The sequence below is a fragment of the Pelophylax lessonae genome (assembly GCF_965119305.1).
Source record: "Pelophylax lessonae genome assembly, chromosome: 4".
NCBI lineage: Eukaryota > Metazoa > Chordata > Amphibia > Anura > Ranidae > Pelophylax > Pelophylax lessonae.
Window position 1 is genome coordinate 71,237,669 of NC_138771.1, and position 26,674 is coordinate 71,264,342.

The 26,674-nt window shown below is 45.0% G+C and overlaps 1 protein-coding gene across 4 annotated transcripts in view; it reads right to left on the reverse strand.

Annotated features, from left to right (window-relative positions):
- The window catches only part of TP53BP1 (tumor protein p53 binding protein 1), a 197,087-nt gene that overhangs the window by 20,141 nt on the left and 150,272 nt on the right, over positions 1-26,674 (reverse strand). For 2 of the 4 annotated variants that reach the window (XM_082256053.1, XM_082256054.1), the window contains exons 20-24: positions 24,773-24,952; positions 9,499-9,923; positions 7,773-7,964; positions 6,416-6,640; positions 3,914-4,132 (exon numbers count right to left, since the gene is read on the reverse strand). In XM_082256053.1, the coding sequence (XP_082112179.1) occupies positions 3,914-4,132; positions 6,416-6,640; positions 7,773-7,964; positions 9,499-9,923; positions 24,773-24,952 (1,241 nt within the window). The remainder of the gene's footprint in view (positions 1-3,913; positions 4,133-6,415; positions 6,641-7,772; positions 7,965-9,498; positions 9,924-24,772; positions 24,953-26,674) is intronic. The other 2 variants (XM_082256055.1, XM_082256056.1) reach the window with 2 other exon arrangements.

A 26,674-nucleotide genomic window follows, 5' to 3' on the forward strand; every position in this document is an offset into this window, starting at 1 on the left:
AGGGACTGTTTAACCACTTAAGCCCCGGAGGATTTGGCTGCTAAAGGACCAGGGGTTTTTTTGCGATTTTTTACTGCGTGACTTTAACGGACAATTGCGCGGTCGTGCGACGCTGTACCTAAACGAATTTGACGTCCTTTTTTTCCCACAAACAGAGCTTTCTTTTGGTGGTATTTGATCACCTGTGCGATTTTTTGATCACGCGCTATAAACAAAAAAAGAGCGTAAATTTTGCAAAAATAACAATATTTTTCACATTTTTTTATATGAAATTCCCCAAAAAAAAAAGTAAAAATCAAAATTTTTTAAAATTTTTCGGCCAATTTCTTTTATGCTACCTATGTTTGGTAAAAAAAAAAAATCGCAAAAAGCGTATTTTGATTGGTTTGCGCAAAAGTTATCGCGTTTACTAACAAAGAGAAAGATTTTTGTCATTTTTGGTGTTTTTTTTTTTAACGCGTAATGGCGGCGATCTGCGATTTTTTTTTCGGTACTGCGACATTGCGGCGGACAGATCGGACCCTTGACTGACATTTTTGACACTTTTGGGGTTACCAGTGACATTACTGCAGTAATCAGTGCTATACATATGCACTGTTACTGCAAAAATGACACTGGCAGGGAAGGGGTTAACTTTATTGGACAGGGAGGGGTTAAGTGTGTCCTAGGGGCGTGCTTTCTACTGTGTAGGGACATTCCTATTGGTGTAAAAGCAAAGATCCACCGTTCTACATAGTAGAACGGTCAGATCTTTACTTTTACACAGGGAGAACTGACAGGCAGCTTGTTTACACAAGCTGCTCTGTCTTTCTCCCTTCACAGGAGCGATCGCAGTGTGACTGGCGGACATCGAGTCCGCCGGTCACACGCACTGACTTGCCTGTGAACGAGCCGCGGCGGGCGCGCCTCGGCGCGCGCCCGCCCGCCCGCGATAGGCTCGCAAGTCAGTGACAGGCGAGTGACGTACCGATACGTCACTCTGCCTGGCCGGGGCTGACCGCCGCAGTATATAGTCGTGCGGCGGTCGGCAACCGGTTAAAAAGTGACAGTGAGAGTGTACCCTAGAGGCTTAACTGCCTGATACAGATAAACAGGGAATGCACATATGTATACAGAGTAGCTCCACCATTTTATTCTTCATCGATATAAGAAACGGGTTTGTATTCAGAACAAAGTCTATCAAAAACTTGGTCTTCCAGTTTGGTTTCCTTGGCATAAAATGATGTGGGGATAGGCAACATATTACAGATCAGTAATTCTCAACCAGTGCTCTATGGAACCTTGGGGGTCCTTCTGAGATTGTTAGGGGTTCCTTGAGAAATGGTGGATTGATCTCCCATTTAAATTGACCATGAATTCTAGGGGGCAACTTTCTACTAACCACCAATGTAATGGGAGTCACTTCTACATTGACCACTAACGTTTGATGACACCACAATTTTTACGGTCTACATTTCTTTTCTGCAGGTATATCAAGATTACATAAAATAGCTTAGTAGGTGGTTAGTAACAAAATTATCTGTCGTGAATGTCAAATATGATGGGTATGTCACATTATTTTTAAAAACTTTCTTAACCTCATCAATCACACTAGTGTGCCATGAGCGGTAGGGAAAATTTTCTTTAGCAGAGACTCCGTAAGAACCAGAAAATTATTTCAAGGGTATCTCAGGGGTAAAAGGCTGTTACATATACTGTTCTTTTTGGGTCACTGATAACGGATTGGATTCTATGGGACGCTGTGTAATAGGAGTGAATGTGCACAAGTAGTTCAACCACATAGAAGTGATATTAGTGCCGGTTCACACATATGCGATCACAGACATAACATATGATTCGGAGCGCATTGCTCCTAAAATCACATGGAAGGTCTGTGCAGGTGCCAACTCAGCCATACAGTTTGTATGGCTGAATTCGCACCGCAATCGCAGTGAACACGCACAGGACCCTTTTTTTGGTCCGCAGCAGAATCGGATCGCATGGTGGTTCACACCAGTGCGATCCGATTCCTGTGCGAACTGTCACTGCAATAAGCGATCTGATCTGGGGGTGTCGTTAACTTTGAATTGACACCCCCAGCGTATCACATATGGCAGTGTGAACTGCCAGGGGTGCAGATGCGATGCGAGAACACGCTGTATATTCGCAGTGTTCCCGCATCGCAATAGTGTGAACTGGCACTTAAAGTGGTTGTAAAGTCAGTTTTTTTTTTTTATCTTCATGCATTCTATACATAAAAATATAACTAAAAGGCAAAACATTTTTTTTTTTCGTTTTGGATAGAGTAGAGATTAGAACACCTGTTAATTTTTATTGCTGTCTGTGCCCCCCCCCCCCCCCCATGAACCACTTCAGCTCCCTTAATGACCAGGCCATTTTTTTTTTTTTTTTTTTTTTTTTGCGATTTGGCACTGCATTAATTTAACCAATTGCACGGTCGGGCGACACTGTACCCAAAAACAATTGATGTCCTTTTCCCCCCACAAATAGAGCTTTCTTTTGGTGGTATTTTATCACCTCTGCAGGTTTTTAGATTTTGCGCAAAAACAAAGAGCGACAATTTTAAAGAAAAAAAAAAAAGCACAATATTTTTTACTTTCTGCTAAAAAAACGTTCCCAATAAAAAAAATGTAAAAAATCTTTTTTTTTTTTTTTTAATCAGTGTAGACAAATTTGTATTCTGCTACACATTTTTTAAACAAAAAAAAAATCCCAAAAAAGCGTATTTTAATTGGTTTGCGCAAAGGTTATAGCGTTTACAAACTACGGGATAGATTTTTGGACTTTTTTTTTTAATTACTAATGGCTGCGATCAGCGATTTTTAGTGGGACTGTGACATTGCGGTGGACAAATCAGACCCATGACATTTTTTACTTTTTTGGGACCAGTGACAATAATGTATAAATGACACTAGCAGGGAAGGGGTTAACACTGGTGGTGATCAAGGGGTAAATGTATGCCTAACCATGCTTACTCACTGTGGGGGGGGGGGGGGGGGGGGATTAGTGTTTCAGCATAGCTGAATCCCTGATCTCTCTCTCTCTCTGCCTGTCTGACAGAAGAGCCGCCTGCTTTATTTACATAGGCAGACAAGCCCCCTGTCAGTGTCTCTAAAGATCGCGGGAGGCCAGCGGCGATCGTGCCAGCTCCTCTCTCGGCCCGCCTCCCACTGTGTCTAATGTAGATCTACAAGATTATTCGCATCTCATCCGCACTGCCGCAGTAAATCTGCGTGGGGCGGGTCAGCAAGTGGTTAAGGAGGAGTTTCAACCTCTCTAATTGAGCTGTTTACGGTTATCATCAAAAGGGATAGTAAAAAAGGAAAATCCTAAAATTTTGGGTTGTCCCCAAAAAAGTAATAAAAAGGGAAAATGTTCCAATGAGGAAACTAGTTTTGGTGACCTGGGGGTCCCTAAGGAATTCCCCTAATTTGCAGGGATTTACTCTCACTTTCTGTTTGGCTTTGACACAGGAAGTGAAGGGAAATCTCCGCAACATGCTCCATGTATGAATGAATACAGGGAGCTGTGACCCAGCTCGGGTGCCCCCATAGAAAACTGCTTGCTGTGGGGGCACACAAAAGGAGGGAGGGGCCAGGAGCACTAAAGAGGGACACGAGAAGAGAAGGATCTGGGCAGCTCTGTGTAAAACTAACTTTTTTTTAGTTAAAAATAAGACTTTAGTATCACTTTAAGGAGATAATAAACCCAACTTATGGAACAATGAATTTACAAAAGATTTATTACATAGCATTATAGTATGATTTTTGAAAGGTTTAAAAAAAAAAAAAAAAAAAAAAAAAACCTTTATAATGCCATGCTGACCATATGTCTATTTCAGAGTCTATATACGGTAACCTTTTTTAAGTTTGAAGATTCCAAAAGGGCTACTAGAAAAGAAAAAAAAAATCACCTTCATCATCTTCACTGCTGAAGGAGGAGATCTCTTGTGACTTCAGGAGATTGTTGACTTTGTCATTGGATGTGGATGAAGTTAGAAGAAAGGCGTATCCTGCGAACAGCAACTTATTTTGAGGTAGAGGCCCATGGGTCTCCTCCAGCGTAGTCTGGTCACCTGCATTGTCTCCACTTTCATTAGGGCTCATAAAGTCACCTTCTTTTGCTGGACCTTCTAGATAAAATAAATGTAGTTATATGCAAGTCTAAACATAAATATGTCGGCAATTTCAAGTGAAGAACTGCAGGACTATATACAGTATCTCACAAAAGTGAGTACACCCCTCACATTTTTGTAAATATTTTATTATATCTTTTCATGTGACAACACTGAAGAAATTACACTTTGCTACAATGTAAATCAGCGAGTCTACAGTTTGTATAATTTGCACAGTGGTTAATGGTTTGTCTTAATGCACAGGCCAACCTGGGCACTGCCCAGGGGCTCCAGATGCATGGGGGCCCCCTCTACAGTTCCTCCACCACTCCCACAGTTTCCAGCTCTCCTCTAGCACTTTGTAGGGTTTAGGGAGGAACCTCCTGAGTCAGAGCATGTTACTACTGCTACTGCTTATATGGGCGGAATTGTGTACTGCTCCAATCACAGGGGATAAATAGGAGAGTAGAGCCGGCGGAGATCAGAGCAGTACATATCCCTTCAGCACAAGCAGCAGTGGTAAGATCATGCCCGGATCAAGGGGGCGAGAAGGGGCCCCCCCCCCTTCCCTCTGCAAGCCCTCCACCACCCCCTAAGCTTGCTGGCAGTCTCCCATCCCCGCATGGTACATGGATTGAGCACATTAGGAGCTCCTCCTCCCTATCTAAGTCCCTAACAGTGTATAGCTAGTTACTGCAAATAAGTTGCCGTTCCGACAATGGAATTTCACAGGTCGGAACTGCAACCAGTAGCTAGCTACACATTGTGCAGATCATAGCTGTGTATAGGGAATCCGATTTCAGCTTCAGTGTTTGCTGTGTAGGGAGCAGGAGCATTTTGGGCCTGTGCTCGGGATGTCTCCAGTGCAGGGAGAAAGCTCTGCCTAGTGCACTGCCAGCAGTGACATCTGTACTGTGCTCTCCTGCCCACCCTGTGCCATCCTTACTGTGCCCTCCCTGTACTGTGCCCTCCTGCTTGCCCCCCTGGGCTGGAAGAGGCATTTAGGATTTTTTTTTTTGGGGGGGGTGGGGGCACAGGGGTAAAAAAAAAAAAAAAAAAAGTCGGAGCAGCGTGTACAGGGGAAAAGAGGGTCAATGTATACAGAGGGGGCAGTGTGTACAGGCAGTGAATTTAATTTGGGATAATTCCCTTAGATGTGTTTGTTTCGAATCAGACAAAAAGGCCGCACCCAATATTTAGTATTTAGCCACGCCCACTTTTTGATGCAGTACGCTCTGCAGGAATACATCTTCCCTGGTAGGGGCTAAGCGCATTACTGTGCCCACGGGCTCATGTCCCTATTAAGATGGCACTGGTCTCAACCCTCTAACTGCTAACACTGTAGAACAGGTTGTTCCGTTGAAAAACAACAGACTTACTGACCAGTTCATCAGGTGAAAATAAAAGGAAAGAAAGTCTAAAAAGAAAACCCATGCAGCCACCACATCTAATATTTAGTAAGCTACAAATGTTTGCAAAACTTCAAAGTTCAAAACTGGTAACCACACACAGTTTTTTGGCTACAATTAGGCTCCATTCACACCTGTATCAGACACCTGACATCAGTTGCATGACAAGCTGTTCCCCCATGTTTTCCAATGATAACTATTCATATATGTGTGACTTAAAGGTGCAGCCACTTCAAAAGTTCATGCACTACTTTGGTCCAACTTTCATGCAACTTGAAGGTCAACTTCAATGTTAACCCTCAAAAGTAGCATGAAAGTCATACCTGAATGTTATACAATGCAACAGTTGTCCATTATCACTGGGCAAAGCCAAAGTTGCATCCAAGTTACACCCATCCAAAGTTACGTCAAAGTTGCATCCCAAAGTCGGCACAACTTTGGAGTCCTACAAGTGTGAATGGAGCCTAAAATAAAAAGTAGACATGATGAGCACTTGATAAATCGCGCATCTACCTCCTCCCAGGAGAATCCCAGTCATAATGTAATAGGAAACTCCTGGAGTATTTACTCTAATACAACAAATTTCTTTCTACACATGGAATCCTTTAGACACCAAGGGCTTTATGTGTGAACTGGCGTTTCTTCTAGGCCATCAAGACTTGATCCAAAAGTTTGTATCTGATCAAACATAAGGCTCATAATGAAAGTCATTAAGAAATTAAATCTTTAGCCAGCTATAACGGTAAACATTACTGTATTTAAATGCACATACTATTATAGTTTGCACTTGACTTGTAAAAAGCTGGAGCAATCCTTATTTGTATACTCCTACTGTTTTGTAGCCTTAGATCAGGTTCCATCAGCCTTGCAGAACAGAGTAAAAAAAGCTTACCAGACTTTGCCACAACAGATTTGCGACCACGCTTTGCAGGAGATTTTTCATCATCTGAACTAATCAACTTTCTTTTTCCAGACAGTGGAGCTAGAGAACTGCGGGACAGGGACACCTCGGTTCCTTTTCTGGTTGGAGTGCTTGTACTGGAAGTACTGGGCGTGGTTGGTGTGCCAATCACATTTAAATTGCTTCTTCGTTTCCGCTTTCCTTCTACTAGATTATCTGTAAATAAAAGCAGTAAAATAAGTATAAAAAAAAATTAAAAAAAAATCAAGAGTGAGGGTATACACCGATCAGCCATAACATTATAGCTACTAACAGCTAAAGCAAATAACATGGATTATCCCATGAAAATGGCATCTGAAATTGGGTCCGATATATATTTGGCAGCAAGTGAACATGTTGTCCCTGAAGTTAATGTTTTAAAAGAAGAAAAAAATGGGCAAGTGTAAGGATTGGAGCGACTCTAACAAGGGCCAAATTATAATGGCTAGATGACTGGGTCAGAGAAACTCCAAAACTGCAGCTCTTGTGAGATGTTCCCAGTCTGCAGTGGTCAGGACCACTACCAAAAGAAGTAGAAGAAAAAAAAAAAAAAAGACACAGCAAACTGGTGACAGTTATGGGTGTTTAAGATCCACTGATGCACGTAGTGAGTGAAGGCTGGTCCATGTAGTTTGATCCAATAGAAAAGGCTACTGTAGCTCAAATTACTGAAAAAGTTCATGCTGGTTCCAATAGAAAGGTGTAAGAATACACAGTGCATCACAGTTTGTTGTATTTAGAGCTGTGCAGCCGCAGACCAGGCAGAGTGCCCATGCGGACCCGTGTCCACAGCCAAAAGCGCCCACAATGGGCACACGAGAATCAGAACTGGACCACAGAGCAATGCAAGGATCAATGGAAGTGGCCTGGTCTGTTGAATCACATTTTTTTTCTTTTACATCATGCGGGCGGCCAGAGGTGTGTGCATAGCTTACCTGGGGAAGAGATGGTAACATGTACAATGGGAAGATGGCAAGCTGGCAGAGGCAATGTGATGCTTTGTTTAGTGGAGTCTATGCCTCAATGGGTCAGGGCTGTTTTGATGGCAAAAGGGGGACCTACCCAATATTCGGCGGGTGGTCATAATCTTATGGCTAATCCGTTTATATGTGTGTGCGCTTGTGTGTGTCACATATGATATGAATAGAATCAGAATTCCACAAATACAACATTCAGGTCAGGTATGGAAAATTTAAGCTGCACATAGAGATAGCAAGCATTAATATTTTGTTTTCCAAAGATTCAGATATAAAATTATCAACCAACAGGACAAGTAAAACATGACCGGCTACAGAAAAAAAAACATTACCAAGACTTATGTCTGATCCCTTGGTCAACGGCATTAATGGCTCATAGGGGCCGAGGCCAAACTGCTCTCTGAGTTTATTTCCCTGTTCTAGGGATAGGATTACCGCCATTCTTTTGTACCATTTCCTTTGTCCTTCTTTTTCAATGCAGTACAACAGTTCTCCAGAATCTCTCTTGTGAGCTTTTACCACTCCTATAAAATATAAAAAACGAGGCAATATGTCAAAACCTGTAGTAGCATATCATATCTAAATGTGTATCCATCTAAGCAAACATGGGGACTGATCACAAAGACAAGGCTGTACTGAGGTGGTGGGCACAGACAGCTGTATTTAGTTATTAGACTGACATAGCATACAAATTAAAGTAAAACTAAATGCAAAACTTTTTCTTTTAATTTTGGATAGAGTGGAGAGGGATTAGAGCACCTGGCAGTATTTATTACAGTCTTTCCCCCCCATTAGGTAGATTCACCCTCTCTAGTTGTCTTGTTTATCATTAAAAGTAAAAAGAAAATCCCAAATTTTGGGTTGTCCCCAGAAAAGTAATAGAGGGGAAATTTTCCAATGGGGCACTAGTTCTAGTAAACTGTGGGTCCTTAAGGAATTCTCTTAATTTGCAGGGACTTCCTCTCACTTCCTGTTTGGCTATGGGACAGGAAGTGAAGGGAAATCTCTGCAATGGGACAAAGATGGTGAAAAAAAAATTGACAGGGGTTATAAGCCGTCCGTCCTTGCTCTATCCAAAATGGGTTGGAAAAAAAATTGCATATAGTTCTATTTTTATCAGTGAATCCTCTGCAAAACAACAGCAGGTCAACTAAGACTGGCCATGGCCATTGAGGGTGGATCGAACAAAAAAAATAAACCAGATTCCCCCATCCACACATGCAAGATGGATAGAGGAAATCTCCTTGCTGTGTCATTGTATTCGGACTGTGGGACTCCTCCACTGTCAGAGTACACTGATCAACAGTGCAGCCACTGACAGAAGTTTTCCAATTCCACAGAAGTGGATTGTTAGATCAAAAATTCAATTCTACTATAGTCAGCCATTTGCAGAAAAATAAAAGCTTGCTTTGATTTTCAGAACAAGGCCTTACCTTAGCTCCTGCTGTGTTCATAGAAAACTTCATGACTTCCTGGTATGTAGAATTGGGACATGAGAGCCAGAAAAACAAAGCAAGCAGATCACCAGCAGACCTCATTAGCACACACACCCTGCACCCATCAACGTTGAATCAATTTCCCATCTGGGGAAGCCATGCAAACATAGAAGTTGTGGCGGCTCACAATGACAAGCCAGGCAAATGCATGCTTAGAGGTATGCCGGGGATGCCGTGCAAACCGAATTGAAGGGTGCAGGGTGTGCACTAATGAGGGCTTATGATGATCTGCTTCCTGTGTCTTACTGGCTCTCACATCACAAATCTACATACCAGGAAGTCAAAGTTTTCTATGAACACAACAGGGGCTAAGGTAAGGCCTTGTTCTAAAAATCAAAGAAAGCTTTTATTTTTCTACAATAGAAATCCATTAATGATACATTAATAGTATATTGGTACATAGGGGAACTAGAATTTAGGGGAAAAAAGGGAACCCAGCCTTTAAAATGTAAACACTCTGCTCAAACATTGTATAAGATTAATTACATCTGTAGTAAAAATTCCAATTGCAGACCTTTCTGTATGTCAAAGTTTGAAAAAAAAAAAAAAAAAAAAGACATACCTGCACTAAAATATTCATCTTCTGAGAGGGCTGTCACCTCTGTATCCAAAGGAATAGGGTCACATAATAAAATATCTTTTCCTAGAACGTCACATTCATAGCCATCATCAAACAGTAGCTTGTATTTACCACCTCCAACATCCCGAGTAATTGTGCCAGAGTAAAAATAACCATTGGAGGACCACTTGGCCACAACTTTGAGTCCAACAAAACTACTATTTGATGAGGAGGAGTCCATGCTAATATTCTTTGACGGCGTCTGATAGGGGATTTCAGGCGAGTCGCTGCGCCGCGTGGTAGGGGTTCCTGGGCTTGCTCGGTCACGTGCTTCTGGATGACAAGCAGTAATTCGTGTGAACGGTTCTTCATCAGGAACAGCTGCTTCAGTGGAATCCTCAGCTTGTGCATTTGAAGAGCCCACTTCCCTGGAAAGGAAATTACCATGTACAACACATTCCACAAATATAATTCCCATCTATTTCCACTTGCAACACAGAAATTATATTGGTCAAATTAAGCCTGAGGGGGGGAAATATGCTAGGCTTATCACAGCATTAATCTGTCAGTGCATTCTACAGGGAAGAAAAAACAAACAATCATGAGATGATGGAACTGCAATGTTCACTTTAAGTGATTCTTGGGTGATTGCAGCAAGCCAGACTGAAAATACATATTGATGGTTATGGCCAACATTCTGGGTTTGACTCCGCAGTGAATTTAAAAGTGCTAGATAGAATGATGGAAAAAGTGGAACTCCACCCAAAAGGGAAGTTCCGCTTTAAAGTAGAAATGTAGACAAAAATGGGATTTTTGACTAAACCGTAAAATCCATTTCTCTGATGATCATTGATGGACACAGCTCCTGATCTTCCTAAACATTGTGTTATATTGCCCCCCTACAGGAGTAGGACACTAGGCAGAAAAAGAACTTGACTACGCCTATGGACAGTCCTAGGGGGTATACTCTCTCTCTGTGCTATAGGTACTCAGTTTTGTTACAACCAGTGTCAGAAGAAATACAACTCCACGGGGGGGGGGGGGGGGGGGGGGGGGGGGATGGGTGCTGTGTCTGTCAAACATCAGAGAAAGGGATTTTACGGCAAGTCAAAAATCCCATTTTCTCTTTCGTTCATTGACGGACACAGCTCCTGATTTTCTTAACCATTGGGACATCCCAAAAGCAGCGTTAAACATGAGGGGTGGGCACAACAAAAAAAATAATTCCCAAGGCTACTTCTAGCCAACCAGGTCAACAGGAGCGCAACAAAAACTGGAGCTCACCTGAAAAAAACAATACACCCTCAAAGAGGACCAGGTCCTCTAAACAGCAGCCTGAAAAAGCTTGCGGCCAAAAGAAGCATCCGCAGATGCCAACACATCCACTTTATAGAACTTTGTGAAAGTGTGCGCCGACGACCAGGTGGCAGCCTTGCAAACCTGCGTCATTAACGCCTGATGACAGAAGGCCCAGGAGGCACTGAACGCCCGAGTAGAGTGCGTCTTGACAGGGAAAAGGAGGAACCTGACTCCTGATGGAATAGGCCTGAATCACTGTCTGTCTGATCCATCTGGAAATGGTCGCAGAGGAAGCAGACAACCCTTTCCGAGGCCCATCCATAAGCACAAAGAGGGAGTCTGATTTCCTAAGACTCCGTAGCTGCCAGGTACACCCCAATCCCCCGGACCACATTGCAAAGCAATTTCCTTCAGATGTTTTGGCCTGGGATACAGGGAAGGTAACACAAGGTCTTCAAATGAAAATCAGAGACAACTTGAGGAAGGAAAAAACGGACAGGGGCTAAGAACCACCTCATCATTGTGAACCATCAAGTAAGGTGATTGACAGGGTAACGCCACCAATTCCGACACCCTGTGCACAGAGGTGAAAGCCCCCAAAAAGGCCACCTTCTGGGACAGCGTAAGCAGGGGAATCTCCACAAGATTCTCAAAAGGAGGCTTCTGAAGGACTGAGAGCACCAAATTCAGGTCCCAAGGTGGCAACAGAAACCGCACTGGAGGGGTCAAGTGCCTAACTCCCTGAAGAAAAGTACGCACCAAGGAGTATGTGGCCAAGGGCCTTTGAAAGAAGACTGCTAAGGCCGACACCTGACCCTTGAAGGAAGGTCAAGATCTGAGCCACTGAAAAAAAAAAGAGCGAGGATGAACCCCAAGAGACTCACACCATGCAATGAGCCTCTTCCACGTACAATGGTAGATCTTTCTAAAAATCGGATTTTTTTAAGATCTTACCGTAAAATCCTTTTCGCTTAGCTCATTGACAGACGTAGTCTTCTTGATTCACAAGAACTGGGTTATGTTGTCTCCGCAGGAGCAGGACTAGGCAGAAAGAAAAAACGTTCTGGCTCCACCTTAGGGGCAGTCCCTGAGGGTATATCCTCCCTCTCTCTGCTACAAGGCATCAGTTCTGTCACAAAGCAGCAACAGAGAATTTAACCCAACCCAACTCAATGATAGAGGGGCGGGTACTACGTCTGTCAATGAGCTAAGAGAAAAGGATTTTACGGTAAGATCTTACAAAAATCCGATTTTCTCTGTCGCTCATTGACAGACGTAGTCTTCTTGATTCACAAGAACTGGGACATCCAGAAGCAGTGCCACAAATGAGGGGTGGGATTGACCGAAATCAAAATCCAATCTAGAAGGCCCAACCGGTGCCAAACTAGAAGTTTTAAAGGCTCATTATAAACAAAGAATGAGACTCAAATGAAAATTTCCAACGGAAAAAAACCCTCGAGGCAGACCACTGGTCTCCTCAAATGGCAGCCTGCAAAACCTTGCGGCCAAACGAGGCATCAGACGATGCCATTACATCAACTTTATAATGTTTTGTAAAGGTATGCACCGACGACCAGGTAGCCGCCTTGCACACCTGGACCACTGACGCCTGATGGCGAAAGGCCCATGACGCACTAAGTGCCCAAGTGGAGTGCGCCTTAACAGGGAACGGGGGCTCCCGACCCTTAATAGAATAAGCCTGTACCACCGTCTGTCTGATCCATTTGGAAATAGTCGCGGCAGATGCAGGCAACCCCTTTTTGGGTCCATCCGGGATCACAAAAAGTGAATCCGTCTTGCGAAACGAGTCTGTCGTTTTCAAGTATACCCTGATCGCCCGGACCACATCCAAGGAGTGTAAAGCAAACTCCCGAGGATGACTGGGCTTAGGACACAGGGAAGGTAATACAATTTCTTCATTCAGATGAAATTCTGAAACCACTTTTGGTAGGAAGGATGGATTCGGACGAAGAACCACCTTATCTCTATGAACCACCAGATATGGGGAACGACAAGATAAAGCGGCCAGTTCTGACACCCTGCGTGCAGAAGTGATAGCCACCAAGAAGGCCACCTTCTGGGACAACGTAGGTAGAGGAATCTCCCTAATATCTTCAAAGGGAGGTTTCTGAAGAACCGACAATACTAAATTAAGATCCCAGGGTGGTAACGGCGCGCGCACTGGCGGAGCCAGATGTCGCACCCCCTGGATGAAATTCCGCACCAAGGAATGAGTAGCCAAAGGCTTCTGAAAGACGATAGCTAATGCTGAGACCTGACCCTTGATAGTGCTCAAGGCCAGTTTCTGCTCAACCCCTTGTTGCAGAAAAGCTAATATTCGACTAACCGAATAAGACCGTGGACGGAACCCCAGAGGTTCACACCATGCAATGTAGGACTTCCATGTACGATGATAAATCTTTCTGGAAGTCGCTTTCCTTGCTTTAACTAGAGTAGGAATAACTGAAGCTGACAATCCCTTGTCCTTCAGCACCTGGGTCTCAATAGCCAGGCCGTTAAAGCCAGCGATCGTAAAGCAGGATGGAAGATCGGTCCCTGAGACAGTAGGTCCTCCCTGAGAGGAAGTCTCCACGGGACGTCCGCCACCAGTCTGACCACGTCGGCGTACCAAGCTCGGCGAGGCCAGTCCGGAGCTACCAGGATTACTGGAATTCCTTCCTCCTCTATCCTGCGAAGAAGTCTTGGCAGTAACCCGAGAGGAGGGAAGGCATACATTAGCTGGTATTGCCCCCACGGGGCGATCAGTGCGTCTGCGGTCTCTGCTAGAGGATCGCGGGAGCGAGCCACGAATCTCTGTACTTTCCTGTTGAATCGTGATGCCAACAGATTCACATCCGGGGTGCCCCACCGTAGGCACAACTGGTGGAAAACTTCTGGATGGAGGGACCATTCCCCCTGATCCAGAGTCTGACGGCTGAGATAATCTGCCTGCCAATTCTCCACCCCCGGAATGAACACCGCAGAGATAGCTGGAACAAATCGTTCCGCCCAGCGAAGAATGCAAGCCACTTCTTTGGCCGCTCGGACACTCTTGGTGCCCCCCTGGTGATTGACATAAGCCACGGCCGTGGCGTTGTCCGACTGGATCCGAACCGGGCTGCCCTGGAGCTGCTCGGTCCAGTGAATCAGACAAAGTCTGATCGCTCTCAGTTCCAATACATTTATCGGCAACCTGGATTCTTCCAGGGACCAAAGTCCCTGGACAGATAACTGACCGAGAATTCCTCCCCATCCGGATAGACTGGCATCCGTGGTCACTATCGTCCAATATATTGGCAGAAATGACTTTCCCTGGCTGAGCATCGGAGACCGAAGCCACCAGACCAGAGACTCTCTGGTCTGTTTGCTCAATCGGATCCGATTGTCCAGGGATTCCGATTCCATCTGAGAAGAATCTCTTGCTGAAGAATTCGGGTATGGGACTGGGCAAATGGGACTGCTTCGAAGGAAGCCACCATCAACCCCAGAACCCTCATGCAAGTTCGAAGAGAAGACCAGCTGTTGGATAGTAACAACTGGACTGCTGATTGAATCTTCCGGAGTTTCCCTACCGGAAGGAAAACTCTTGACCTGACTGTGTCTAGAATTAGACCCAGATATTCGAGCCTCTGGGTGGGAACCAGAAATGACTTTTGCTGGTTCACCAGCCACCCGAATTCCTGTAAAGAAATTATAGTAATTTCTATGTTTTGTAGCAGGGTCTGAGGAGACTCTGCATGAAGCAGGAGATCGTCTAGGTAACCTAGAATCGATATGCCTCTTTGGCGCAGTAGTGCCAACATTGGGGCCAACACCTTCGTGAAGACCCGAGGAGCCGTGGCGAGACCGAAAGGTAACGCAACAAACTGATAGTGGTTCTCTTCTACGGAAAAGCGTAGAAACCGCTGATGTCCTGCGAAAATGGGAATGTGAAGATAGGCGTCCTTGATGTCTATGGACGCTAGGACATCCCCTGGATGCAGGAAGGCTGCTACTGTGCGAATGGATTCCATCTTGAATTTCCTTATGTTGAGAAAGGAATTGAGTGCCCTTAAGTCCAGAATTGGACGCACTTTGCCCTCTTTCCTGGGTATTGTAAATAGGTTTGAATAAAACCCTTGAAAACGTTCTGTCCAAGGAACGTGGACTACCACTCCTTGTTGTAGTAAATCCGTGACTGCTCTCCGCAGATCTTCTAAACGATCCGGGGATAGTCGGATATTGGAAGGGAAGAATCGCGCCGGTGGGAGAGATCGAAACTCGATCTTGTACCCTGACCTTATGACTTCGCAAACCCACTTGTCCGGGATTCTGGAAAGCCATAGATCCGGGAACCGGCCAAGACGTCCCCCCACCCCAATTATGGGTGGGGGCGCACCTTCAGGCTTTGGACGATTTATCTTCAGGTCTGGAGGGGGCGGGCTTTTGCTTGCCCGACCAACGTCCCCTGAAGCCTCCTGAAGGAGCTTTGGAGGACTTAATTTTTTCACCCGCGGGACGAAAAAACTTTTTGTGAGCAGAGAAAGAAGGCCCTCGTCTTTGACGAGTTCCTTTACCCTTAACATTTTGCGGTAAAAAGGTGCTCTTTCCACCCGTGAGATCCTTAATGATCTCATCTAAGTTGGCTCCAAATAGACGCTCTCCTAAAAAGGGGATATTAGCCAATGCTTTTTTGGAACCTTGGTCGGCTAACCAACCTTTTAGCCACAGTGTACGCCTGAGAACCACTGCTGAAACTGATGCTCGCGCCAATAATGGAGTGGCGTCTAACGCCGCATCACACACAAACTGTAACCCCTGTATCATTTGTTCCAACAAATCTGATACCGCCTGAGGGACCTCTTCTAAGTCCCGGCGTAACCATTTGGTCCAGTCAGTTACAGTCTGCGAAACAAGCCCAATAGCAATTATTGGTCTGAAAGCTGATCCAATCAAGGAAAACATGGTGCGAGACATAGCTTCTATCTTGCGATCCACTGGATCTTTAAAAGACGGAGCGTCTTCTAAAGGAATAACCGTGGCTTTATTCAATCTAGCAATTGGTGAATCCACCACAGGTGGTTCTGTCCATTTCTTAATGAGGGTTTCCTCAAATGGATAACGCCTGTTAATGCGTTTAGAAATAGCAGAGGTGCGTTTTGGCAGACTCCATTCTTCTTTGATTGGATTGCCAAAACATTTGGGCAATGGAAAAACCTTCGCCACTTTGATGCGTTTTTTAGTCCCAAAAGGGATTTCAGTTTCAGCTATTTCCAACGGTTTCTTGAACAGATACAATGAGTGCGTTTACAAACGCTTCCTCTCGGGCTATGGCTGATGCCGAAACATCCTCCTCACTGTCTGAAGAGACAGTACCCGAGACACCAATCCCAGATGAAGTACCTGCACCTGCAGAAATAGGCTCAGATTCTGAATCCGAAGTTACAGATAAGGGGTTAGGCGGGGGTCGCTTTCTTGCGCCCTGTCCCTGACAAGCCACTTCCACCCGGGACACAAAAGTTTCCATAATAGCTGACAATGATTCAACCGTCAGTGGGGTGCTGGAGGATCCTGCAGACACCTCGAGGGGATCCGGTGGAGATACACGAGTGGCAGGGTCCATGTTAATTCAGGACACCTCTGCCAGAAAAAACAAAAAAAACTTTCTTTTTTTTTTTTTTTAAAATAAAAAAAATACTTTTTTTTTTTTTTTTTTTTTATGTGTCTCCCCCTAGCGCAATAGCGCCCCTCAGAGTACCTGCTTCTCGATCCCCACAGAGAGAGAGAGAGACCCCCAAGGCTCACCACCCGATGCAGAGAAGTTTCCAACCAACTGCAGTCAGCGTCTGTCTTTTACAGACTGGAAAGAGCTGTGTTCGTTTTCCCGGGTAGAAGGACGTGGCTCCGCCCCCTGTGTACGCCTTCCGGCGTTCCCAGATCTCCACGAGGTAGCTGGGCTCATCAAACATGGCCGCCCCCATACGGGAGACAATAGACTCCAAAAACATGGCGGCCGGCGTGACCTGAGGACATTCATGCACCGGTCTACGGCAAAATGGCGGCGGACTGCCGAAATCGTTTTTCCCAGCACATCCACCTGCATCTCTGCTAAGTGGCGGTCTATCGATCTGCAGGAGGTACACTACAATTAAGGTAGGATTATACCTCCTATGTCTGCTGTAATACTACAGTCTGCTGGGTAGAGTGTTAGCTCTCAAACCAAGTCCACTTCCCACCAAACACATACTGTATTTACAAGGGGGACTTTTAGTGTCAGATATATACTGACCATGTATGGAGGGGCCCATTATTCATACTGCCTCATAACGAGGAAAAAAGGGAACGTTTACTCACCATACCGAACCGACAGGCACCCTCTCTTCACAATACCCTCTCCACCGGGGTGGGGGGTTGTGGACCACTCCGGACGCCTCGACTCTCTGGTTCCTGGCGTCCAATAGAGACTTTTAACTCGCAAGGTCAGTCCCTCCAATGGGACTCCGTCGCGGCCGACCCAGCGCGGAGCTCTGGTCTGCACGCGCTCGTAGGCAGAAACCGGGGTGACCACTGGATCTCAACATCCAGCCCGTCGCCCGGCCCCGCATACTTACTTGAATGTGTCGCGGCCGACCAAGCGCAATGCAATGGTCTGCGTGCGCTCGTAGGCCGGCTGGGGTGACCACAAGTGTCGCCCAGTCCGGCGTATTTGCTTGAAGATCTCACAGGAAAAAAACACTGGAGAAAAAACTACCTAAAAAATATTTTTTCTAAAGAAAAAATCTTGCCAGGACCAAAAAGATCCCAGCAAGGAACTTAGGTCCTTACTCCTGACTAGACAGAAAAAAACTGATGCCTTGTAGCAGAGAGAGGGAGGATATACCCTCAGGGACTGCCCCTAAGGTGGAGCCAGAACGTTTTTACTTTCTGCCTAGTCCTGCTCCTGCGGTGACAACATAACCCAGTTCTTGTGAATCAAGAAGACTACGTCTGTCAATGAGCGACAGAGAAAGTAAGATTTCCTAGCGTTTAACAGCGTTGGAATCACCGACTCAGACAAACCTCTATCCATCAGCACCTGGCGTTCAACAGCCAAGCCATTAAAACCAGCGACTATAAAGCAGGGTGGAAGATTGGTCCTCAGGACAGCAGATCATCCCTAAGAGGAAGCTTCCAAGAAACGTCGGCGACCAGCCGCACCAGATCGGCGTACCAAGCCCGGCAAGGCCAGGCCTGGGCCACCAAGATGACAGGAATCCCTTCTGCCTCAATCCTGCCTAGAAGTCTTGGCAGAAGCTTGAGAGGAGGGAAGGCGTAAATCAGACGATACTGACCCCACGGGGCCACCAGCACATCCGTGGCGTGCGCCAGAGGATCCCATGACCGATGTTGGAAGGAAGAACCTTACCGAAGGGTAAGAACCAAACTCGATCCTGTAGCCGGACCGAATGACCTCATGGACCCACCTGACTTGTACCAGGGAAGTCCATGGGTCCGGGAACCAGCGAAGACGCCCCCCCACCACAGATATAAGTGAGAATGCACCTTCCTGCTGAATGGGCCTTGTCCGCAGGTCTGGAGAAGCCCGATCTTGACTTGCCAGACCAAGTTCGCTTGGATCCTCCAGAAAGGGCCCCGAAGGGCATCGATCCCTTGTCAATCAACCCTAAGGGGCGAAAAAAACTCAATTCGAGGAGGAGGGCCCACGTATACTATGGTCCTTACCCTTAGTAGCCTGCGGAAGAAAGGTACTCTTCACAAGAGCACCAATCGATCCTCCGTAGAGAGGGAGAGGACCCCACCAGACTCACCACCCTGCAAAAATCCGGCACCGCAGCTACTAGGAGAAACTGCATGAACAGCGATCCGGTAATTAAAAGATCTAGGAGTCAGCACCAGGGGATGAGGAGGGGCTCCCACTGCCCAAATCTCCGCCCAGAGGGCTCCACTGTCATGGCCACCGCTATTTTCAATGGCAAACCACCAAAAAATGGGCGCCAGACTACACAAACATGGCCGCCGTGCATTGAGCACACCGGCTACAAGAAAATGGCGGCACCAAGAGGCTCCCAGGAGGGATCCCTAGGCCTCAGAACGGCACAGGCAGGAAGGGGGGGCCCTGGCAGGAGCCCCCACAAGGTACAACCACCCCCCCCATCATCAGCACCCTGCCCTCACCCTAGGCGGTGGACCAGGCCACCCCACAGTCCCAGCTTCAGTGAAGGAAGGGGGTGGGGGACAATGGGGTGAGAAGACATACAGGGACCACCAAACCGATGAGGGGGTGCCTAACGGGAAGGAGGGGAACCCAGTGGTCTGACGACCCCATAGAGGGGCCCACGTCGACCCCAAAACCCTCGAGGGGGAGAGGAGGGACAGTTACTTACAATACCAGGAACCAGGCGGACAAACCTCCTCTCCATCGAAATTGGGGGGGGCTGTCGACCAGGAGGAACGCTGCGACCTCGCAAGGATTTTAACTCGCAGGCCAGCCCCCGTCCGGTGGGGCTGTGTCGAGGCCAACCTAGCGATCGATGAGGCCTGCGCGCGCTCGCTGGCCAGACTGGGGTGACCATTGGATCTAGATTATCCAGCCCATTGCCCAGTCTGGCAGTTGATCATAGATCTCATAGGAAAAAAATCCAGGAGAAAAAAATTCTATCTAAAAAGAAAAAAATTGCCAGGACCAGAGAGCCCAGCAAGGAACTATGTCCTTACTCCTGACTAGGCAGAAAAAAAAAAATGAAGTACCTATAGCAGAGAGAGGGAGTATACCCCCTGGGACCGCTCATAGGCGTAGCCAGACTTTTTTTCGGTCTAGTGTCCTACTCCTGTAGGGGACAGTATAACCCACTGGTTAGGATGAACAGGAGCTGTGTGTCAATGAACGAAAGAAACTTTTTTAATTCTGTATAGACCAAGGAACGGTTATAACCACTGTCAGATTTTTTTCTGCAGTTTGTGTCCTTCACTAACTGTCCCATTGGAAGATTTCCCCTCTATTACTTTTCTAGGGACAACCCAAGATTTGGGATTTTCTTCTACTTTCAAAACAGACAGCAATAAATGTGACAGGGGTTCTAATCCCTCTTTACTCTACCCAAAACTAAAAGAAAAGGTTTTGCCTTTAGGTGTACTTTAAGTCCTGCTCCCCTGCCTTATTTGGGGGATGGGTACTTTGTTTTGACATGTACCCAATCCCTCTTCTGCTTGGATCACCTAGGAAATCCAAGCAGAAGTTCTCCTCTCCCCCTCCCTCCCAGCAGTCTTCTGGGACATGTTACAGGTCACAGAAGACAGAAGACTGATGGACCAGTCACAAAGCGTGGTTCACCCATTCGCAGTGAGCAGCCAGCTGTGAAGCTGAAAGCAGCATGGCCAAATGCCCACAGTAGGATGCCAACACTGGGAACCTGAAGGCTAGTGAAGAACTGGCTGTGTGAGGACAATGCTGGATCCCGTATACAGTATTTCCCCCATATTTCCTGCCCTGCCTTGTTTATATTAGACTCTGCATTATGGCTTCCTAAGCTTACAAACAAAATGACTACAGCATCATAAAATATACCTTTTAGGAATTCAAAAAATTTCATTGTTTATCCCTTCAGGTGTATTAAAGATGTCCTACGGTCTAAAAATTGTCATGCATTTAAGTAGTATGTACAAAACCTACAGACAAGTCAAAAATACTTACAATATCCATAGACTGATCACCTTCACAGCTGTTCAGCTTAGCTAAATGGGAGCATTAAAGTAAAATAATAGAAATGCTTTGGGAGCATAAAGACCCATATGTCCCCCCATGTCTTTCCTAAAAATGTTAAATTAAAGCACGCCTGTCAAAGGCTAAATTAAATAGCTACTGCATAAGCATGGCTCTCCTCCATAAAGTATAAAGCCAGACACATTACACTGTAGGGCGAAGGGGTCATTGGGAGCTTTATGCTCTGAAAGTGTAGCTATCCATAAAAGTAGTAAGGCTGTGGCTACCATACCTGGCTCATCACAATGATGGTTGGCTTCACTGGCCAAAAGCAACAGGACGGCTAACAACCCTACCAGAAACTTCGGGATATGTAGGTTTCAACTGCTGGGAACTTATGGAACGGTGTTGCTGTTGGAATGTTTCCCTCACTTCCGGTGAAATGGTTGTCCCTAGGACATTGAGTAAAGGCCCGTATACAGTTGAAATTCGGCCGGGAATTTTCGTCCGACCTGCCAATTATGATGCTTCCGACAACCGACTGACTTTTCGAAAAAAATCCTGGTGTGCAGGCTATAAAATTTTTGTCGACCATCAAAACACTTTCCGATTTTCATCTCATTAGTACAGATTTGGATGGGGAAAAATCTTATGAGCAAGACTAGGCATGCTCAGAGATGAAAGAACACATACAAAGCAATCCAACACGACATCACTTCTGAAGTAGAATTCTGTCGTGCCGGAAAATTTGTGTGCAGTCTAGGCACATTCCAACCAACAGACACCACTCTGGACAAAAGACGGACGACCGGTCGGCGGAAATTCGTTGCATGTGTACGAGGCTTTAGGGGCAATCTCTCTAACAAAGTCCTAGACGTCAATAAAACCTGACAGTTCTAATTCTCCCTCACATTATCCAAAAACAAAAAACTAGGTTTCTGGCTGTAAAAACAATTTAGGTAACATTTCAGTTCAGGCTGTAGGTTCAAAATAAATTTACAGAGACCCGTTTCTCAGATGACAGTGATACAATTTCAGTCTCATTTGCAGCAGTTTAAGCACAGAGAGTGACATGCAGATATTACAGGAAAACAAGGCGATACCCTACCGAAAAAAGCTGGAGGTTACTTTTCAATGGTAGATGTCACGGTTGATGAACAGACACATTCTAAGCCTTTCTTACACTCTTAGCCTATCCTCCAGCCTGCAGGTTTTATGGTCCCCGATATTACCACCTTCATACCAAACAAAACTGAAATTCTTTTCTAAACTCAGCATAGCATCAGAAAAGACATACTTTCTCTTTTTATATGAAAAAAAAAAAAAAGGGGGGGGGGGAACGACGACATGGTTCAAGACAGAACCAATACAACTCAACACATGATTTGTACAAGACTTAGCGTCACTAAATCCAAAAGCAAAAATTATATATGCAGTTTACCAATTCTTATATGTGGTGGCTGAATTTGTGTTTTTTAGGCTTTTATTACTTTATTTTCACCTGGTGATCCTGCCAGCAAGTCTGTTATTTTTCAACTTTCAACTTCAACAGACCAAACTGTTCAAGAAAAGCAAGTTCGAGGGATGAGACAAACCATTTACCACTGACAGGGGTGTTTACAATCGTCAGATTTTATTAATTTATGTAAAACCTTTATGCCAAAGGGAAAGAAAAAGAAACTTGTAACTGCCTAGTGTAAGGCTTTAAATTGTTAGTCACTTATGTATACATCAAAAGGTGGGTACACACAGATCGAAATTCAGCCAGTTCAGCAGGGACCATCTATACTTTAATAGCTGTGCTGCCCCTCTCTGTTCGACAGAAGTCGATCGGTACATCGACTTTGGTCAAACAGGACTGTTGGAAAACTTTCATTCAATCAGCCGCTGCAGAGGAGTCCCCACTCTCAGAATACAGTTGCACAGGGTTACAAAATCCATCTCGCTTGTGTGCATAGGGGAGTCTATTCATTTTTTTACTCAGCGTGACTGAATAAAAATAAAAAAAACGAAGCATGTATACCCAGCCTAAAGGGTTTCTAAAGCCTAAACCATTTTTTACCTTAACCACTTGACCTCCGGAAGATTTACCCCCCTTCATGACCAGGACTTTTTTTACGATATGGCACTGGGTTTTTTTTACTGACAATTGCGCTGTCATAAAATGCTATACCCAAGTAAAACGAATGTAATTTTCTTTTCACAAATAGAGCTTTCCTTTTCTGGTATTTATTCCCCTCTGCGTTTATTATTCGCGCTAAACAAAAAAACACTGACAATAGAAAAAAAAAAATTAATATTTTTTATTTTCTGATAGAAAGCATATCCAATAGATAAAAAAAAAAAAAAAAAAAGAAGGTCTTCATGAATTTAGACCAATATGTATTCTGCTATATGTTTTTAGTAGGGATCAACCAATTATCGGCAATACCGATATATCAGGGGCTGATATGCACTTTCCCCGATATATCGGAATAGGCCCCTGAGGTTACCGATATTGCCAATCTTTAGGGAAAGGGTTTGTACCGAGGGGGTGATGCCTGCAGCTAGAGGCATCACCCCGTTACCGGTGTCCATAGCCGACGGTCAGCTGACTTGTAATGACAACCAATGTGGCTGAGAAGCCGCTCAGCTGTCATTACAAGGAGCGGGAGGGGACGTCTCTTCCCCCCCCCCCTCCCGCAGCTCTCCTGTCCCACCGGGAGACCCAGGCATCCTAACTCCACTGCTGCTGAAGACCCCGGGTCTCCATGTAAAAAACCCGGAAGTGTTGTCATGACATCACTTCTGGGTACTCGGCGCCAAATTAAAAAAAAACAGACAGCATTCATAACAGCCAAACTTGGCGTTTTGAATGCTTTTCAGTGCCGAGAAGGGGTTTGGGGTCTTTTAGACCCCTAGATCCCTCAACAAGGAGTACCTTTAGGGAAAAAAAAAACTTTTTTTTTTACATGTCCGAAAATATCGGCCGATACCAATATCCAGTCACCAAAATATCAGTATCTGCATTAAAAAAAACTATATTGGTCGATCACTAGTTTTTAGTAAAAGAACTATCACAATAAGCGTATATCAATTGGTTTACCCAAGCGTCTACAAACTATGGTGTATATTTATAGAATTTTTTTATTTATTTATTTTTTTAACTGTGTGCCTAGCCAGTGTTTTTGTGTACAGTATGTGCTGCTTTTACTAGGGGGAAGAGGTGGATTTTATTACCTGCTTTGCAGGAACACAAAATACATCCCTTTCCCCCGTCAGAACGGAGATCTGCCTCGCTTACATAGGCAGATCTCCTTTTGTGTATTTTACCGATGATCGGCAGGTGCCAGTGAACATCCAGTGTCCAGCACACGCACATTGGCTTATGCTGTGATCAATTATGCGCCCCCTGTGAACAAAAAGTGCAGAATCACGTATATATCAGTGATCGACCGATATCGTTTTTTTCATTGCCGATACCGATATTTTTTCTTCTTTTTTTACTTTACAGGTATTCTTGTGGAGGGATCTAAAAGAATGCTGCCACTTCCTGGTCTCACAGGCTTTGCTGGGGCAGCGGAGGCCATTGGCTCCTGCTGCTGTTGGTCAAATCTTGTTATGTGTGTCTATAGATGCACACAGCCCAGCTCGGGAACAAGCCCCCACAAGTGCCCCCATGGCAAGCAACTTGCTATGGGTGCACTTGCAGAGCGAGGAGCCAGGTGTGCCGGTGAAGAGGAGGTTCGGGCTGCTATGTAGTGCAATTGCATTGCACAAAGCATAAATTAGTTTAACTTATAAAAAAAGAAATCCCAAGACGCTACCCTTTCTCCAGATAACTGTCCAAGGGGTCTCCTTTATTCCTCCGCAAACAGTGGAGTCACTCTTAGACAGGAAATGTGTTACTGGCCAGATTACCAGGTGAAAAAAGCCTAAAAAACTAAAGAGCCATCACATCCAATGCACATTATACTTATACCCTTTTTATGAGACGACTGAACTGCTCACAATTAGAAATTCATTCATTTGAAAAACATTTTCCATTTTGTTTTCGATCTTGAAATGGAAATCGATAATCAAAACAAGCAAATTACCATAAGAATGTCAAACAATCGTTTAAGCAACTATACATTTTAGTTGATTCTCTATCCAATCTAGGGTCACTTATGGGTTGGTAAGCTGCAATATATACATTTTTTTTGTTTGTGGTTTTAGAGATACGACTTAGGGGGTAAAAAAAGACAAACGAAAAAACAAAACACTTTCTTCCTAACATACAAGACACCTGACTGACCCACACTGTCTGTCTATGGATACCTTGATCCAGCTCCTCGAAAAGGAGGACGTCCCCTCCTCCCTCTTCCACGGGGTGTAAGGGGCGCTTTGGCCCCTGGTCTGTTTCCAAGCGATGCATCTGCATCATCTTCACTCACTTGCACCCCTGTTTGTCTTCCAGTTTGGCGTGAAGACCCTGGCTGGCTGGACACTTTCCTAGGACTGGAAAAAATGAAGACAGTTTATCTTTACCGTACTGAAATGATTTAGGGCTTTAGAAGCTACAGTTTCCTATTTATACTACCGTATACAGTCATTTTTCACAGAAGATCCAAAACGGAGGCCAACCATAGACGCAGCGAAATTCACTTCATTCCCCCATCAATACCGACAGCGTTGACAGGGGAATCCCTCCTGGGGAGCCATTGTGTTCTCCCTGCGGGGAGGCAGTGAATATTGCAATATGTATAGCAATAATTGCATATAAAATCTGGCAGGCTGGTTGTACTCAAGTTGATCAATCGATAAACTTGGGTACATTCAGCCTTCCCTACATGATTCAAATCTTGTCTGGTTCCTGCTGAACCGCCCGAGATTCAAATAGTCTATGGCCAGTTCGAACTATGGTATTGCTAGTTCCAAAATACTATCTAGTCTGCAATCGTTCTGGGGCTTTAATTTCAGCATTTTTTTTTTTTTCAAATATTTGCCTATGCGGCCTTTGAAAGTGTTTAAATTTTACCCCTCAAAATGTATCTAATCTTCTTGATAGTGGAAAGATAAAGTGTCATTCTACAGGATACAGATTTTCACGATATTGAACCCCCCTCCAATGTTTCCATTTTTCTTGCACCATGGTAGGTAGGCACAGCAGACTTCTCTTGCCTTTGTTCCAGACAGCTTAGCAGCAGAAAACCTGGCTGATCAAACATTATCTCTCACACCACCAATAAATGATATCAGTGGCCTGTGAGTGAGTTACATAGTTTTGAAATGGCTTATCTGGGGGGTGGGGGTAGTCAGACTCTGTGCTGCACTTAACAAAAAAACTGGCCCGTACATGCTATATCACCTTACAGATGTTTACTTACAATGGCAGTATTGCTATGAAAAAAAAAAAAATAATAATAATAATAGAGATATTAGTATATCACAAAGTGAGTACACCCCACTCATTTTATTATATCTTTTCATGTGACAACACTGAAGAAATGACACTTTGCTACAATGTAAAGTAGTGAGTGTACAGCTTGTATAACAGTGTAAATTTGCTGTCCCCCTCAAATAATTCAGCACACTGCCATTAATGCCTAAACCTCTGTCAACAAAAGTGAGTACACCCCTAAGTTAAAATATCAAAATTGAGTCCAATTAGCCATTCCTGAACGCCCCCCCCCCCCCCCCCCCCCCCGCCGTTGCCATGTGACTCGTTAGTGTTGCAAGGTCTCTGGTGTGAATGGGGAGCAGGTGTGTTAAATTTGGTGTTACGCTCTCACTCTTTCATACTGGTCACAGGAATTCAACATGGCACCTCATGTCAAAGAACTCTGAGGATCTGAAAAAAAGAATTGTTGCTCTAAAGATGGCCTAGGCCAGTGGTCCTCAACGCCGGTCCTCAGGACCCACTAACAGGCCAGAGTTTAAGTATTACTTTGGGGAGATGCAGACTAGAATACTGCAATCACTGAGCAGCAAATTAGATCACCTGTGCTGTAATTTAGTTATCTTGCAGACCTGGCCTGTTGGTGGGTCCCGAGGACTAGAGTTGAGAACCTCTGGCCTAGGCTATAAAAAAAGATTGCCAAGACCCTGAAACTGAGCTGCAGAATGGTGGCCAAGACCATGCAGCAGTTTAAAAAGGACAGGTTCCACTCAGAACAGGCCTCGCCATGGTCGACCAAAGAATTTGACTGCACGTGTTCATCGTTCTATCCAGAGATTGTC